The sequence below is a fragment of the Calypte anna genome, chromosome 6 (assembly GCF_003957555.1).
Source record: "Calypte anna isolate BGI_N300 chromosome 6, bCalAnn1_v1.p, whole genome shotgun sequence".
Lineage (NCBI taxonomy): Eukaryota > Metazoa > Chordata > Aves > Apodiformes > Trochilidae > Calypte > Calypte anna.
In genome coordinates this window covers 3233711-3251378 of record NC_044252.1, presented here as the reverse complement: position 1 = coordinate 3251378, position 17668 = coordinate 3233711, and the positions used below count along the sequence as shown (strand labels likewise).

General features: G+C 39.2%; 1 protein-coding gene across 4 annotated transcripts in view; it reads left to right on the top strand.

Annotated features, from left to right (window-relative positions):
• KCNMA1 (potassium calcium-activated channel subfamily M alpha 1) overlaps positions 1–17668 on the top strand; it is a 378417-nt gene that overhangs the window by 337879 nt on the left and 22870 nt on the right. For all 4 annotated transcript variants that reach the window (XM_030452777.1, XM_030452778.1, XM_030452776.1 and 1 more), the window contains exon 23: positions 17303–17416. In XM_030452777.1, coding sequence (XP_030308637.1) covers positions 17303–17416 — 114 coding nt within the window. The remainder of the gene's footprint in view (positions 1–17302; positions 17417–17668) is intronic.

Sequence of the window (17668 nt, the reverse complement as noted above, 5' to 3'; positions counted from 1 at the left end):
CAAATATTTTACTTCCCTTAATAATTCATGATGCTCACACTATGATACTTCTTTGTTTTGCTGATTTACCCCTGGGATTTGGAATTGTAGATCTGAAAACTAAACATGTAATTTCACTACCAAGTTATTGGTTACTCTTTGGTGGGCCTAGAATTTGTTTGTCTCACCCCTTTCATTCCTTACTTCCTGTTCTTGAGCATGGGTGCTCAGAGTATTTCCTTCTTCTGCCTTTGCTCAGAGATTTGTGGTATTTCCAGCACTTGGCTGTTGTATTTTGCCTCTGGGTGTATGCTGGATATTAGACTATCCCTGAGTGAAGATGGAAAAACCTATTGATTTAAGTCATCTGCACCACATAAACACCTGCCATCTTTTACCCTTCATCCTTGGAGATGCTCAAGACCTGACTGCATAAAGCCCTGAAGAACCTGATATGACCTCAGAGCTGACCCTGCTTTGAGCAGGAAGTCAAATTAGAGACCTGCTGATGTTCCTTCCAGCCTCAACTCTGCTATGATTCTGCAGTCCCCAGGAGGCACAGCCCCTGGGGGTCAAGAGGGGTAGACTGGGGCCAGGGTCCAAATCCCTTCAGCTCTGCATTGTGTTGCTGATGCAGAGAAGAGGAGACTCAATAAGTCAGGTCATAGTTAGGAATCTGGGGCATTTCTTCAGGTATATATCAGTCTGCATGTAAAATAAATAAATAAAAAGGTGAGTCCTTCTGTAGCTGTTTTTGGGGACACAAGGCACAGCAGAAGGCAGTAAGAGCAGCAGCCTATTTTAGTGACGGGAACTGAGCAGGGAGGGATTGTTTTAAAACCAGTTGCTGCAGAATAGAATTATTTTCCCAGTAAATTCTCTGATTAAGGTATCCCCAGCTCCTGAAGAGGTTACATTGCTCTCAGTATTGTACATTTCCTTGAGTGAGCCCGACAGCAGCAGTCAGATCAATAGATAGCACAAGTTTTACTGGAAATTCTATCCTATGTGATATTTTTGTCTATGAAAGGTAACTTTAATGTATGGTGGGCATGATTATGGTGACAGTTATATAAACCAGATGATTCAACTTTTGCTGGTCAACAAGCAACATACTAGAAGCACCTCACAGTTCCTTGCTAGCAAATCGTACCTTTATAAAGTACCTGCTAGCAAAGTCCCTTTATTTACAGTGCAAGCTGCCATTTTCCTTTTGCTTAATAGAAATAATACACATTTCTGTGTTACTTGATTTCCTTATCCTTAACACATTAGCTAGCACAAACCTTAAGTATTGCAGGCTCAGTTTTCTAGATCTGAATGTATGATTTAGAATTAAGACATTTCTGACCAACACCATCCCTTGAAAGAGCATTCTGTGCTGTTCTTTTCTGTGGCTCCTATTACTGCTTGTAGGTAACACTGACATCAGAAAATCTGGGTGTCTTGGAAGAATGTCAGCTGACCCCTGACAGGGTGTTGAAAAGAGAAGAAACAACCCCAAATATGTGAACAGCTTGAGAAACATACAGGTTACATTGTAAGATTTGGGGTGAGAGAGTTATCAGGGTTACATTACCCTTACTATTCTAAGGAACAGAACAAAATTGGGGATTTCATTGCCTTTTCCCCAAAGGCTTAAGCTCCTCACCTATTTTAACACCAAAATGACTTCTAGCCAAGGCATTTAAATACTGGTCACTAGCCAGCCCTCTGTATCCATGCATCCAAACATGCCCTTTCCAACCTGGGACACAGTGTGGCACCAGCAAGTGGACCCAGATGCACTCTGAGGAGAAGCCTTGCAGAAGGAATGGGGGGGTGGGCACATGAGAGCAAATCTCCCTGATGGGGAAAGTCCTGCCCAATAGGGCTGCCAGATCCTAGGGGATTAAGTTAACTGCTGAAAGAAAGTCTGCTAAATTAATGTGGTTTATAGCAACAGAGGATTTTCTCATTTCTAGTTCAAGATGAACTAAATAGGCACACAGCAGATCTCATGCTGGAACAAAGACTCCTCATACTGGTAAAATATTCCCAGGCATTAATTATCTGGACACTCTAGAAGTAGTGTGACAACAGCTGCCTTGAGACCTAACTCATCAGGCCAGAACTGCATCTTAAACAACCAGAATGCTCTGCCTTGACCTCTTGAAGAAGAAAAATTAGCCCAGAGTTCCAAGGCACAGAAAAAAAATATACTCTGGACCAGAGCTGCAAAGGACCCTGGAGTACTTAGAGAAGATGACAGCAAACTAAGTTGTCAAGTCTGTGTTCATCATCAGCTGTCTAGCAACATATGAGCAAATAATGGCTACAGAGACCTGTGATTAGGAACAAGATGCCTTCTGAAGAAGGAAAAGCTTGCTAAGTGTTCTGGAAAGATTTTCTAGACTCCTTTCCATTGAATGTGTAACTCTGCTCAAAAAGAACAAGCAACACTTTCAGACTGGAGCTGTGCTGTTGAAAGCTCTCACATCAAAAGCCTTCTCAGGGCTGTCTGGACTGAAAGCTTCAAAGCTGACTGGGAAACTCCTTAGGCTCCTTAGGGGTTAGGGGTGAGGACTCTAAATGTCCTGAGAATGAGGTTATGGAAATCATCAGGGCAGTTTGTTGTCCTTAGCAGACCCAGATGGCAAAGCCCAAAGCGTATCCCACTGAAGCTGCAGCAAACTGATGCTTTCATTAAGATACCTCAGCATGTGGGATAGAAAATTCTGTAAAATCAGAGCTTAGCCCACCTCTTCCCACCTCTTGCAAACTCAGGTGTTTGACTCGTGGCAATGGAAGTCCTCTTTTTATCTTGCAGTTCCTCTTACAGATGTTAACTGATTGAAGGTTAGTAAAGAGATACAGTTGTGATGGAGGAAAAAGTCCCCCTCAGGTACAGGAGGTTTGTTTTTATTGTCCTCTGATCCTTCTTGATTCTCATTCACTCCCCTCAAATACAAACTGAGATTGTTTAATCAAGAAGTTCTTCGGAGAGAAGCCCAGAGAATATTAGATCCATGTCACACATTTGTGCTCCTAGCCATAACATTTTTCCAAAATACCCTGGAGGATTAAACTTGGGATTGGCTCTGCCATGGCAGTTGTATTGGGACAGCTCCAGTAATTCTCCTTTCCCTCATTCTCTTGACCTTTCCATCCTTTCTTCTTCGAGCAGCATCTCCTGACTGTTGTTGTTTTCCTCACTAGATGGACAGGCCCTGACACAAAATATTTTTCTTCAGTTGTAACTAAAACTGCTATTTGGCTCTCCTCCTGAAACCCAGAAAGACAATTATACTTAACTGTTTAGAGATTTATAAACACTGTGCCAGAGTAGCCTCTGGGTAGTAACTTTAGATACCCAACTCAATAATTTTCTTTTATTGAATCGTGATTTAGCTCTTATTTTGAGTCCTATATAATAAGAGCAGTACATTTCATTAAAAAACGCTTACGAAACAATAAAGAAAAGTGATCTTATGGCTCCAAGCAGGTCTAAAGTGCAGAAAGGAAGGCTTTATAGTCACATTTTTTGCTATGGAGATTACAAGACAGATCACAGTACAGCAGGGTAGATGTATTTCAGCAGGGTAACAATTGCAGCTGATTTCTGAATGACTTCAACTTATGAGAATTTTCCCTAGGAACACTATTTCAACACATGAGAGATGTTCTTAGGGCTTCTATTTACAGTTCTTGTAACAGATCCTCCAACAGGAAAGAATAAAGAGAAAAAAATAAAGAGGGGATTAACTTCTTGGTATTACATGTCATACATCATGGCAGGATTCTTCTGGGGAAAATCCTATAAAATCAAGTAAACATACTCAGAATTTTACACACTTGACTTTCAAGTGTAACAGATTACACAAGCTGAAATAACCTTGTACAAGTTTAGTTTTATTTGATCCTGTTCCTTTTAAAATCACTTGGGCTTCATCATAATTTTTTTTGTTGCTGCTGGCTCAAACTTCAATTGAAAGGACAAAAATCTGTAGTCACTGAGTTTCATTAGATTTATTTCACAACCTGTTGATAAATTCTTAAGTTATTGCAATTTCTGAGGGACTTGGAAAATTTATTGCAAGAGATTGTGAGACCAACATGAACTTGAGATCTACATTCCATAGTCTTTCAAGGTAATATCTTCTTTTTTTACCTCTACCAATCACTAATTCCTGATGGTTTTATCTCTGAAACGTTAGCCAAAGAGATAGGACAACAATTGTATTATCAGGACTGGAAATGAGAGAAAATTCTTAAACAAGGGGAAAGCATAAATAGTCCTTGAAATACTTGGTTAGCAAAGGGTTTGTATCACTTTCAGAGACAACTTTATTGTGCTGTTAGAGATGTTTGTTTTAAATTCAAAACAATTGTTCTATTCTTGGAGGAGGGTTGTGGGGTTTGGGGTTTTTTTTGTGTGTGTGAATGTTGAATTTTATTGCTCATATTTTATAGTCCTAAAATGAAATTAAGATTTTAGAATCCAGGGTTTGATTATCAGAGATGCAGTTTCTTTTCAGGCTGCTATGGAAATCAATATTCTGTGGCAACTCCAGCACCATTTCCTATGTTTAACTTGTTACATTACATGAACATGTAGAAAAATAAGAGATTTGTTTTCAAATTAAAAAAAAAATAAAACTCTTCTTAAGACAGCTACATTTGAAGTTTAAGGAGTTACTTAGCCTCCTTAGGAATGGATATAACTAAAAGCAGAATATTAAGTATAGCTGTAATATTAAAAATAAACAGTGCTGGCACAAAGTGAAAGATTTGGGGTAATTTTTCAGAATGTCAAAGTGAGCTGTGACACCAACTTTAATCTTTTAAACACTGAGATTCCTGTGAGTCTTTGCAAATCATGGTACTTTAGGCAGCAGAATGCTTGTTATACATATAGCCCATAATTTGCTAAATCAGATAGATGTTTGGAAAAATTTTCTCCTTGACAACATCAATCCTACCAGTCACATTTGTAAAACTGGGAAGTATTTTGCATTGACATCAGGGTGATTGGTTTGTTAGGATTTTTAGGTTGGTGTAGGGATTACACCTGATTAAGGATGGTTTTATGCTACGTGTTTCTGAATGCTCCTTGTCTCTTTGCAAGTATCAGTTGTTGCAAAAGAGAAAGTTAATATTTAATTAATAATATATTTTAATTGGTTGGGTATTCTTTAAATAACTGAATTTTGAAATGTTTATTGTAGTTCAATTTCACTATTACTTTTCAAAACAAAGACTGAGCATCCTAAGTAATGAAGCTAATAACTGAAAAGTGAGATAAGGATATCCTAACTTCTCAGCACGTCCCACATCACCTTTTCCTCATGAAAAATCCTATTTTTGAAGATCAGGTCACTGTGGAAAATAACTCAGTATTACCTTTTTGCAACATGCACATAATTTCTTATCCTGCTGAAGCAGGTGGATCAGCTGATAGCTGTTATTTATTTTATGGTAGCAGACTGGAGCTCTAGATGGGATTAAGAGCTTGTTGTCATAGTCCTGATATATACAAGAATAAAATATGGCCTTTGCTCTGGCAAGTTTACAATCTGATGCCTTGCTTGTTCCAAAACTTAACTTATGTGCTCAATGTGGTGCAGGTTAATAAATCTCTCTGACTTCAATGAAACCATCCACCTGTGTAAAGTTAGATTATGTGCAAGTCTTTGCAAGATTTGGCCTTAAATACACTATTGAGGCTGGATTGGAGAGAGGCTTTTCACTCTGTTTCCTCTGCTAGAGAAGCCATTGATGGTAGGACCTTGCCATCCTTCCAGTCCTCACAAGAAACCCTTCACAGAAAGGTTCCCACCCAGCACCCCTTTATTTTTATTTTTTTTACAAGTTTCTTGGACCTTCTTTGCTGCTGGATGCTACTTGAAGAGGCAGAGAGCAGGTTCCTGTCTCTCTCCTTGGAAGACTGAAAAAGTTTTAAGAGATTTTGAATTCTGTTGCTTATAAACTAAAAATATGTTGGGGAGTGGCTGCAGAGAGATGTTTCTTTGATGCAACATCCCTGTATTTAAGAAATGCAGTAAGGTCCTAACCCAAATTCCTTCAAGCTTCCACGACCCCTCCTGCTTCAGCCAGAGAACATTTAAAACCATGGAAAGGAGGTAGATAGTACAGGACGTGAAACATGTGATGTAACACTTAAACTATAAATATATTCAGCCATCTCCAGACTGTTATAAATGTATAGTGACTATTTCATTATTATTTTTTGTTCAATGGTTCAGCCCCCTGTTATGGAGGTGTACTATTTTTTGCATTTCTGGTGCTGAAGAATAATAAAAAAAAACCCACACCAACAAAACCCCCCCAAAAACCTAACCAAAAATCCCTGCTCTTTTTATGAGCATTAATTATACACCAGGCAAGGAAGCAATTGCCTCTATGTTATGAAATATTAAATCAAAATGCTTCCTGTTCCCAGATGTCCCAGAGATAAATACAGCAGTATTTTGAAGCCCCACTTGGAGCTGTTTTGCCTGCAAATTTATAGTTTTGTCTCCATTTTCAGAAAACCCTGTTTTATGTGAAGTATAGCACTCTTGGTAGTTTTTAAGGAGCAAACTCCTCTGGAGTTGCCTATGTAGGCAACAACTCTTATGTAGATTGCACACAAGGGATCTGAAGTTGAAAGCCTCCTTTAAGATGACAAATGGGATGAAAGTGTTATTGTCTTTGATTGCATGCCTTACATCATCTGTATGTAGGAATAAAAGAGCTATACTTTATCTTTAGCCATTTTATAAATATTTAAGTCCTTAGAGTTGCCTAAAGATATTAAAGCATATTTTACAGTAGTTGGAATATAAATATTATATATAGCACAAGATACCAAAGTAGTTTAATGAATTCATAATTTTCTGTTCACTTTTATTGGAATGTGGTTTATGTTCCAAAACTTCCATTTAAGGAATAAGAGACTGTTCTGCTCCCTGACAAGGTGTGAGCCAATAGTGAATGTTATCAAGGTTGCTTTAAATTATGATATGGGGCTTCAATTAGGAAGAAGAAAGGGACCATTACTAGAATGTCCTACACCAGTCTCTGGGGTTTTAGCTTTTAAAGAAGTTTTTTAGGTAGATAATATGGGGGTTTTTTTAAGTCTTTAAGAAACTGTAAGGGGTTTTGCTTCCCTGTTTCTGATTTCTTAAAGTTAGTTGCTAGTTTCAGTTATACAAGAGTAAATTTGCTTTAAATTTGAAGTTTAGTACAGAAAGGTCTGCATTTAATTTCATCTTCATGTGTTGTGAATCTTTCAAATTCCCATAAAAAAAAAAAACAAACCCAAAAAATCTTTTTAAAACTTCCCAGTTTCACTCTTTCCCAGCAGGAGTCCATGCTGGGTAATGCTTGCTAATTACCCACCACAAAAGTAGGCACACAATGCTGGTAAATTACCTGACCCTTTGCATTTTAATGAGACAACAAGGATTTCATGAACTGATGTTGTTTCAGTGGTTAATGGTGTCAGCAGTGGTGTAATTGTAGGCTGAGGCACATTAGCTGCACAACCACATGGAGGAAGGGTTGCTCTCTACAGGCCCTTTGGAGACTCCATCAGGGTATTATCATTAAGCCTGTGTCATTTGCATGCTGCTAATCACTTACTTTATTATCTTGTGTATCCACTGTCTTTCTTTAATTGCTCTTTAAATGAAAATTAAAAATAGTTCCAATGCCCACGATAGTTGTGATAGCATCTTGATTATGAAGATAACTTCAAGAAAATGGAACATATAGATAATATATTAGGGGATTATAAGATAGTTTGAATGTTATATGCCATAGCAGGCAGCCTCATGAGCATAATTCTAGTATCTTTCTTTGTTTCACTATGTATTGTTTGTTTAATAAATGGTTATTTATATGCATAAAGGTAGTTGCTATTTAAAAAAAAAAAAGACACACATGAATTCAGAGATCAAAGTCTCTGTTTTGCTTGGTGAGGAAGTGATACAAAGCAGCTCTATCCAGCAGATTCCCCCAGTCTAATAATTTTTACATTTAGGCTTTAGTTCTGTGTTCTTTCCAGTTATCTCCTGGTCTGTGATATCCATTACAGGAGAGCAGAATCTTAACACCTGTTAGTTGCAGAATTTTGACAGCTTTGGTGTAAAACTGAAGTAGTTTGCATTCTCTTCTCAAGACAGACCTGTTGATTTTGAAGTATGACATGGTTGCATTTGAGGCAGCATCTGAGACTTTCCATAGCAGGCAGTCTCTAAAAACTTCCTAGCTCCTGATTATCAAGAATCTTAGAAACCTTTCAGCACAGCTGAACAGGGGTGTAGCCTTCATGTGAATGTATTTTTTTAGCTTAAACACAATCCCTGAAGTTTTTAAGCTACAAATTTAAGTTTTGGGACTCACCTGCACGCTCTCATTTGACTCTGTGCTCTTGTGGCAATCTGCCCACTAAAAAAACTTTGTCAGGATTTGGTGAAAACTGGATTGGACACGGGCACAAAGTGCTCTCTGGTTGGGGAGGCTTTGCCAAGAGTTGCTCTTTTACATGATGGAGTAAGACAGGAGAAGAGCTTTTGGATGCTTGCAAACAGAGGAAATTTGCAGGAGGCCTCTGGAGCCCACCTGCCAGATAAATTAGAGGTGGTCTTGATCTGAAGCCAACTTGTCTCAGGGCTCAGCTCTGGGAATCCAGTTCAGCTTTCTTTGATAAAAGGAGGCCCTTTTCACAGTTAAATCTTAGATCCCTCAGACAGCCTTGAATGTGGGATTTTAGCTTTGACCCAGCCTACAGAGAATTTAATGGCATTTTACCATGGGTTTCCAGCTCAGTTCCAGCTGGAGTAATTTACAAGTCTGCTGGCACTCTTTAGCCCACACAGACCATGAAGTCAACCGTAAGTAAGCCCAAGTTGATGGAAAAACAATATTGCTAGACCAGAGTGACAGATGTTGATTATCACAAAATGTCTGTTTAAGCGTTTTGGATGGATCCATTTCCTCACTGCATACACCTGAAATTTCTGCAGAAGTTACCAAGTAATTGTACTTAAAGATGTGGAATGGTCTGCTAAAGAAATTGTCAGAATACATATTGCAAAACATGACTGCTGTGGTTATTGCTGTTGCTGCTCAGGGGAGCTATTCAGATGCCTCATTTATTGGAGCTTAATAGATTAAAAGTCCAAATTGAGTCTCATGATATAAACCTAATCAAATTCTAATCTCCATAATTTCCCCATAAGCAGCAATGGGAAATTTGTTTAATTTATGTTTCAGTAGTTGCCAATCATGTGTTGGACAGCATTGTTGCTTTTATTTATCAAAATAATTTTATTGATTGCTTTCTATGACATCTGCCTTTGCTCTTCCTTTTTCACTAAGGAAAAATTTATTTCTTACAACACAGGATATAATGACACAATGCAAGGTCCTGTCTAACATGCCTTTATATCATTTTCAACAGGGAGCTTTCCATTTTATTTGTAGTTATTGAACACCTGTCTCTGTGCACTAAATAATAAAACTTAATTTACTCGATAAGTTTTATTCACCATATTTTTTTTAATTTTTCTTGAGGTCTAAACATGCAAGGTTGATACTGATTAAACCAAAAAGAATTTGGCATCTTTGAGCTGCAAACCTGTGCTACACTGGGATGCTACCAACTTTGTGCCCTGTAGAAGTGTAGAAAGCTATTCATTGGTAAATGGAGAGTAGGGAATATTCAGAAATTAGATTTGTAATGAACACAGATAAAACCTGCAGGATGTTTATTTCTGATATTTTTATGAATTTAAGTGTCTACCATAAGTGGAGTGTTTTGCAGAGCTGCTGATCCACCACTTGCTGAATGAACACCTTACTATTTCTTCTCCCTCTTTCCAAGTATTTGTATAGTTCAAGTTGTTCTTTCCAAAAAAAAGAAAAAAAAAAGTGAGAAGTACCCCAACTGCTCTCTGTCACTTGGGCAGGAGTATTAGGACCAGGTGCTGTACCTAGAGGGGTGATCCAGCAGGAAGAACGAGCAGCCACTTGCCACCTAGAGATACATTTCCACTAGAGGAACACTGTGAGAGAACTACATTTCTTTCCCAACAGGAGTGGGCTTTGGAAAAGCAGGTTCCTGACAAGAGAAAAAAGAGGAGGTGGGGAGGGCATAACAATTACAAAACAAGATGTTAACAAATCCAAAGCCTGTGGCATATTGCAATGAGTTAAAATATTCTCTGATCAGAGAGATTGGCATAAAATTAATATGAATAAATGCCAGGCAACAGGGTGGTAAATGCAAAAGAGTTTGGAAATCGTTGTCCTCTGCATTCCAGAAGTTCTTTGTATTTTGCTGGGTGTTGTCCTAGGTGGTTTCAATTAGGGAATTACCCAATCACTCCCCTGTTTCTGGAGATGGCTGAGAAAACAGATGCTTAAAGACAGCTACAAGATGGTGCTAACTATCAGGCAATAAACACCCCATGGTCTGTCCCTTTTTCTTGCTGCACAATGGAGAAACTGCAGTGTGTCTCAGTTTAATATTTAATTTCCCTTCTTGATAGCCTAAAAGCCCCAAGCAATTATCCTGGTTTGCTTGGCTGTAACCATTATACCTGTCTTCATGTCCCTCATGGGTTTTTGTGATTTGCAGTTCTCTATGCTATACAGTGCTTTAAAAAAATAAGAAATTATTTTCCTAAGTTTTGCTCTTTCAGAATTGTTTGCTTATGCACTAGAGACTGAATAAGAAGCCACTGATGTACTCCTGGAGTACATTTTATGTTCCCAAGACAGGTGGTTATAAAACAAGATGGCTGCATTGCATTAAAAGAGGTCTAGTTCAAACTTGGCATTGCTGGATGAAAAAAAAAAAAAAAAAACAACAAAGAGGGTGTGTCAGGCCAAAGAAATCAGTAACCTAGGCAAAAGCTTGCATAGTTTTAATATATATATATATATATATATAGCTTTATAGCTTCTGCTATAGCTTTAAGAAATTGCTATAGCACTGAAAAAAATAAGGCTGAAGACTCAAAAAAAGGAAATTTCAATTTGTTTTCCTTTTACCAAATATAAAAATTAACTCAGTGAAACTGCTTGAATCTACTGAGAGAAAGTTCTTGTCAGAGGAATACTGGCTAGGAATATTTACTGTCTACAGAAATAAAGTTTGCATTCTAGTAGCCATGAGGTGCCATGGCTAGTTAGCACATATTATCCGACTTATAGTTAGGAAAACAGCAAGGAAAAAATACGAAGGAAGCAGAGGTAGGTTTGTTGGTTTGTTTTGATAGGTGTGGGCTGTGTAAGCTTGCTGGGAGCCTTGGCAAAGCTGTGGTTTGGGTTAGTACCACGTGAGACTTTGTGAAAAAATCAGGTACTTTCAAGGTGGACTTCATCATGATTTTGTGTGTTTGATAGTGACAATCAAAGTGTGACTCTCCAGGAGCCCAAAGAGTCACATCTGCTCTTCCGTGCTCCTTACCTTTTCCAGTGATAATCTCCAAGAGATTATTAGATCTTCAGGCAGAAATTAGAGTAAAAGTAGGAACTGAGACCAGAATTTAGGATGTCCAGGTTCTGAGGCCAAACTGCAACTCTCAGCCTCAGACCACACGGGACACTGCAACTAGAATTGTTTCTAAATTGAATGTCTGTAGCAGATTCCCATGAATGTCAGCAGCTCTTTAGCTGCATGACTGCTGCTGAACTTTCCAGGTATTCCCAAGAGGCCGTACTTTGGAGAATAACAGGTAGAGTCTATCATTCCATTGACTTCACTGGATTATTAATGGACGTTGTCAGCAAACAGTAGCAGAGGGAAATAGCTGTGAGGTCCTTTTGTAAGAGAATTATTTCTTTTTGTCTGGCTCTGCTTAATGAAAATCCTTGTCCCATATTCCTGCATGTTTGGCAGTTGACACCATCTGTGTGTTATTCATACAGTCTCAAAATATGATTATTGTTTCATGTTTCTTAGATACCCCAGAGCTTGTTAATAATATGTATGATTTTAAAATGATGGTTTTATGACTCCAGCACATATGTTATCCAGTGAATCCCATGGCACCTTTCCCTAGGATAGCATTATGTAAAGGGCACTATCAATTTACATGGCATTTTAATGACAAGGCCACAACCTTTAGGTCTGCCAAGTGCCCTTTCAGTTTGGGAAACTGCATTTTGCCTGCACAGAATTCCAGTTTAGTGAAAAATATGTCTTTGAAAGGGAAAGGAAGCAAGGTGGAAAGGAGCAGGGGAAAAGGGGAAGAGGCTTTGGGATCCACTATGATCCTTTAGAACGGGAGACATATTATCAATAAAATAAATAAAATTAAAATCCAGCTTGAGAATATGCCCATTTGGGTTAAGTCAGTTGGCAGGACTGAAGCAGTGTGCATCCAAGAGCCAAATTTATTTCTGTGTCAAACCCTGGTCAAACTATACTGGCTGGACAGCAAACTAAGAAGATATAGTTACTGTTCTGTAGAACATTGATGTTCTGCATCAGTCACACAAACAGCACAGGAACAAAACCCAGTGATTTCTGGGCAGCATCATGAGCAGAGCACGTGTTGCTCCAAAGGACAGGGATGCAGGGCAAATGATAATTATTGCTGGTGCTTTCTGTGGACAGAAGTCACTGTTAAGCCATGCCAGCATTCCTTAATTATGAACTTCATCCCAGGGCTCCTGTGGCTGGCAGAATACCTGCTCAGCCATGAGTGTCCACCTGTGCTCCTGAGGGGCTGATGGAGGAGGCTGCTCAGGAGCCCTGGCTCACAGAGGCTCAGCACTGCCCATCTCTTGCTGGGTGGGTGTTTTGTGAGAGACAAGGAGGCACTCACAGTCCTGCTGAGCTCCAGGCTGGGCAGCACCTGGGTCCACAGGGATTCTTTTTCTCAAGAGATTGCTGCCTTCTTGGGAGGAAGTTTCCTTGAGTTTCTCCTTTCACAAAGATGAGGACATCTTAGAGATAGGATCTTTAATGCAATTGTGTGGTTGTTTCACCTACTTTTGTGAGCAAGAATATGTCAGAGAGAGCTGGGAAGGATTTATTTGAACTGAATCAAGACACTGAACCATCTGCTTTCTGCAGGGAACTGCAGGAGGCACAAACCCCTTTAGAGCAGGTAGCTGAGTCAGGGCATGGGAATCCCTGCCCCTCAAATCCCTAGGCTGCTGTCAGGAGGGAAGCAGTGACTCCTCACCACCAGTCCTCACTGATTTTGAGCACATCAGGAGCCCAGGGCCTGAGTTCCTCTCAGGAACATGATGCTTTTAATTTACTGTTTGGTAGCATCTTGTTCCAGAGAGGGCCAGGAGCTTGCTACCTCCTGTAGAAGCTCAGGCCATCTCCTCAGTCTGTAGTTTGGTGGTGGGTTGACCCTGGCTGGTGACTGAGACCCTATCCAGTCTCTTGCTGACTTCCCTCCAGTGGTATGGGGTAAAGGAGCAGAAGGGCAAAAGTGAGGAAAACCCCAAAACCTCATGGGTTGAGGTAAAGACAGTTTAATAAATGAAGAGGAGGAAAAAAGCACAAACAAAAGCAAAACACACAAAAGAAACCCCAAACCCAAAGTGATACAAAGTCAGCACTCATCCACTCCAGTAATTTAGTATTTTATATGTACTATTATATTATATCTTAAGTTATATTTAGCAGAAACTGATAGGATTGTGCTGGGCCATACCTCTAACTGTTGGCAAAGGGAATTCCCTTCTCCAGAACACCCCATGGTCACTGTGTTTCCAGACACAGAGACTGAGCTCAGGCTTGCACAGGCCACAGAAATCTTACTCTAGAGGTTGATCCTTTTAAACAGCTCCCTCAGTTGTTTCTTGAAGAAGAAGACACTGTGGTTATAAGAAGATCACAACAATCATCCCTGTTTTATGATTTTTATGGGCATTAATGGAACAAGGCTTGGGGACTGAAGGAGAAAATGGAATATGAGAAGGAAAATTAAAAGAGGCTGTGAGGAGAGCATGTCATTTCTAAATGAATGCTCTGTGCAGAGGAATTGAATCTTTTCACAGCCGAAAATGGATCTTAAATCTGATGCCTTAGCTTGTTTCAGCTTCTGTAATGAAATAGAGTTTTCCTAATACCCTGTGACCTGAATTTCTCCCTGCTTTATGGGTGCTATTCCTTGACGTACAAACCTCTATTTTCTCAAGTCAGCATTTGATGATGGATGTCAAAACACAGGTCATGTATTATGTATATAGCATTACCGATTTAAGGTGTTTACTTGTCAAGTTGAAGAAATTCAGAAATGTCACATTCACTGAATCTGCACAGCTGTCACTTGTAGTTTTTCATGCCTTTAAATGAAAGTTCTGATAAAGCAGGTTAGTTTTCCTCCACTTTTCCCCCATTCCCCCCTTCTCTTCTGGAGGAAAAAAAGAAAGAGGACCTATCTATAGAATTCACACTGTGACTTGGGAGCAGGGATGTGGCCTGAAGGTGTACGGTGCCTTGTGACTCAAACAGAGGTACACAAAATCCCCAAGTATTCCCAGTTTTCCTTTCCTGTAAATAGTCCAAGATTTTTCTATTTTTAAAAACTGCATTTTTAGGATTGTCCGAATTATGCACAGCCAAGGAAATTAAATTAATATAGCTGATTATTTTTCACATCTTCCAAGACCACAGCATGAAAAATACTAAGGCGGGTGTCTGTTTGTCATTCAAGGAGAAAACACAACCCCTTTAGCATGCTTCCTGCATTTCAGACTGAATGCACTGTGTGAGCAGTGTGCAATTACAGAGCTCCTGACAGTCTGTGTCTAACAGAAATGACACATTTACGTCAATCCTGGGAAGACAAATATTTGAAGGGTTAGAGAGGTGGCTACAAAATAGCCTTCAATGGAGAGTGTGTGTGCACCTTGCAGCTGAGGGAAGGCAAGAAGGACTTACCCTTGTAGATACAGTCATGCCAACTGTCTTTGGTTGAGAGAGAAAAATAGAATGGAATGGAATGGAATGGAATGGAATGGAATGGAATGGAATGGAATAGAATAGAATAGAATAGAATAGAATAGAATAGAATAGAATAGAATAGAATAGAATAGAATAGAATAGAATAGAATAGAATCAATTTGCTTTTAGCAGGTGAGTGAGTACTGATGTGCTCTTACCCTCTGCGGATTCACTGAAAGATATTTCAGGGACTGGATCCTGACATGGGGAGGGAAAAGCCTTCATGGAAAAGGGACACCCAGGGCCTCTAGGGATTCTCCCAGCAGTGCCATGCATAGGGTGCATGGGAACAAGAGAAGCTTTCTCTGCTCTCAGAGAAGTGAGTGTAAAAAGCCTTTGACTTGTCATTCTGCAAGGGGACCCAACTGGGCCTGCCTCCAGCTGCTCAAGGAGCCTACAGCTATTTGAGCTTTTTTTATTGTAGTGTGACAAAAGCCATGTTTCACCTTTCCTGTAGCATGACACTGCACAACTGAAGCACCAGAGCCTGTTGCAGAAGGAGATGTCCCACTAATGCCCACCCGTCCTTGGCATTCCCTCTATTTGGAGTCCCCCTTTAATTTCCCTGCAGTTGTGAGAGGTTCAGGGTTACCTCCAACTCATCAGGTGGTGCCTTGAGGAACTCCAAGTGCCACACAGAAATAAGCATTCAGAGAGCCAGTAAAGCTGTCACTCAGTGCCAGACAGAAGGCAACATCTGCAAACCCATCAGTTGGGAATGGGACTCACTGTACTCCTCACTGAATTAGTCTCAGCACAGCAAATGGTATTAAATGACCAACTGTTAACATTATCCTTAAGAAATCTGTTTTCTTGAAGACTTTCTATGCCTTGGCAATATTAAATAGAATTGCTTTCTGTCACAGGCTTGCCTATGGTGATGTTTTTGTCTTGCAAGCCTGTTGAAGATACCACATCCTCCTCTTTTCTCCTCAGGAATTTCTTCCCTGGTTTTCCACTTCCTTTTTACTCATCCTGTCCTTACAATCCTGATATTGTATTTAGCTTTCATGTGATAGTCAGAAGGAAATTCCTACTGGTACCTTCTGGAGGGCTGTGTAAGTCTCTCTTCTCAGTGATTCTGGTTATATTATCTATAAATTCTTTATGTGCTATAGGCAAGCATAGGAAGAAATGAACTGAACATCAAATAAACCACAAATCCTATTAGATCAAGAGGTCCAGATCCAATGGTCATCTCTGAATCCCACAGGATGACTGTATAAAACCAGTACATGTTAACAACTACAGTTTATTTTGCTTCATAAATTAGTCCTCAATCTGAAAAAAGCTAAAGTAGATAATATCATATAAATCATATGATCCTTTGAATTTAGCAGCAGATGAATGTATCAATGAATTTAGCTCAGTGAAACTCTTCACACTATGTAAAGTTATCAAAAAGAAAAAAAAAAAGAAAAAGAAAGGAAAAAGAGATTAAAAGACACTCACTCCATTTCAAACTGTGTAGAGAATCAGCCTGAAAACACAACCTTTTTTACAGGTGAAACTTGCTACTCTCCAGATCTTTTTTTTTTCTTTTTCTTCAAGTACCTGCCAATATGTTTCCTCTCCCACCTTTGTTTCCTACACATCCCCAAAGGTATAAATCTCTTTCAAGTTTCTTTTCAAGCATCCTTCTTACATACCTTTAGAAAACCTGAGTCTTTGTCTTTCCATCCTTTCTTCTGGTTTTTTTCCTGTTAGAATGGGCCCTTCCATCCCAGGATTTCTATTCTGGTAATCCTCAGAAAAATACACATTATGAAAGGTGTTCCTGAAAGAAACCAAAACAAAACCACAATTTTGTACAGCTCCTGGAAAACAGTCAGACAATTTTAAATCCTGAAGATTGATCAAACCTAAAAGCTGCTAGTGAAAGCAAATCATTCCTCCTGGTTGTACTGCTGTTTACAAACATTGCTTTTCAAACTGTTAATGGAGGTTTGAGGAAAGATGTTTGTTTCATAATTATGTTAATTACTAAGTGGAGAAAATGAAACCCCCCTAACATCAAAGCATTTAAAAATTATATTTAAGAAAGCATCACCCTTTCCATCCATTTTGTATGGTTTGATTTAAAGGCTACCTGGGAAAACAAAATAATTTCATCTTCTCCATTAGCTATGACATATATAAGTGTAGAAATGACCTGGATATTGGCAGAGGATTATGCTTGTAAGAAACAAAAGTTGAAAATTAAGCGTATTTTTTAATGGCAGTGCTTTTACTGTATTGTTCAGAAAGGAAAATAAGAAAGAAAAAAAAAAGACAGAGAGAGATGTAGGCATTTCCTTGCTGTTTTTCGTACACTACGTCCTCTGTAAACTTTCTCTTTTCTATTTTCTTGTCTTTTAGGCTTTACACCCCCTGGGATGGATCGGTCATCTCCAGACAACAGCCCAGTCCATGGCCTGCTCCGCCAGCCCTCCATCACCACAGGAGCCAACATCCCTATTATAACAGAGCTAGGTAAGAGAAGCCAACATTTATCCTTTCATCTGTAGCCCCTTTTTCTTTTCCCACTTCCCTGTTAGGTAGGAAAATGACCTCTCCTGTAGGTTAACAGTTGCTGTTAACTGGGTTTTGCTGCTTTCTGTAAAGAAGGATTAGTAAGTGTTGTTTCACTTTGTCTGAATAACTGAAAAATGTTTCTGCTTTCTTAAATAAACAGCCTATCAGATAAGATGCTTTTTACAGAGTGTAACAAATAAGCAGGGTTCT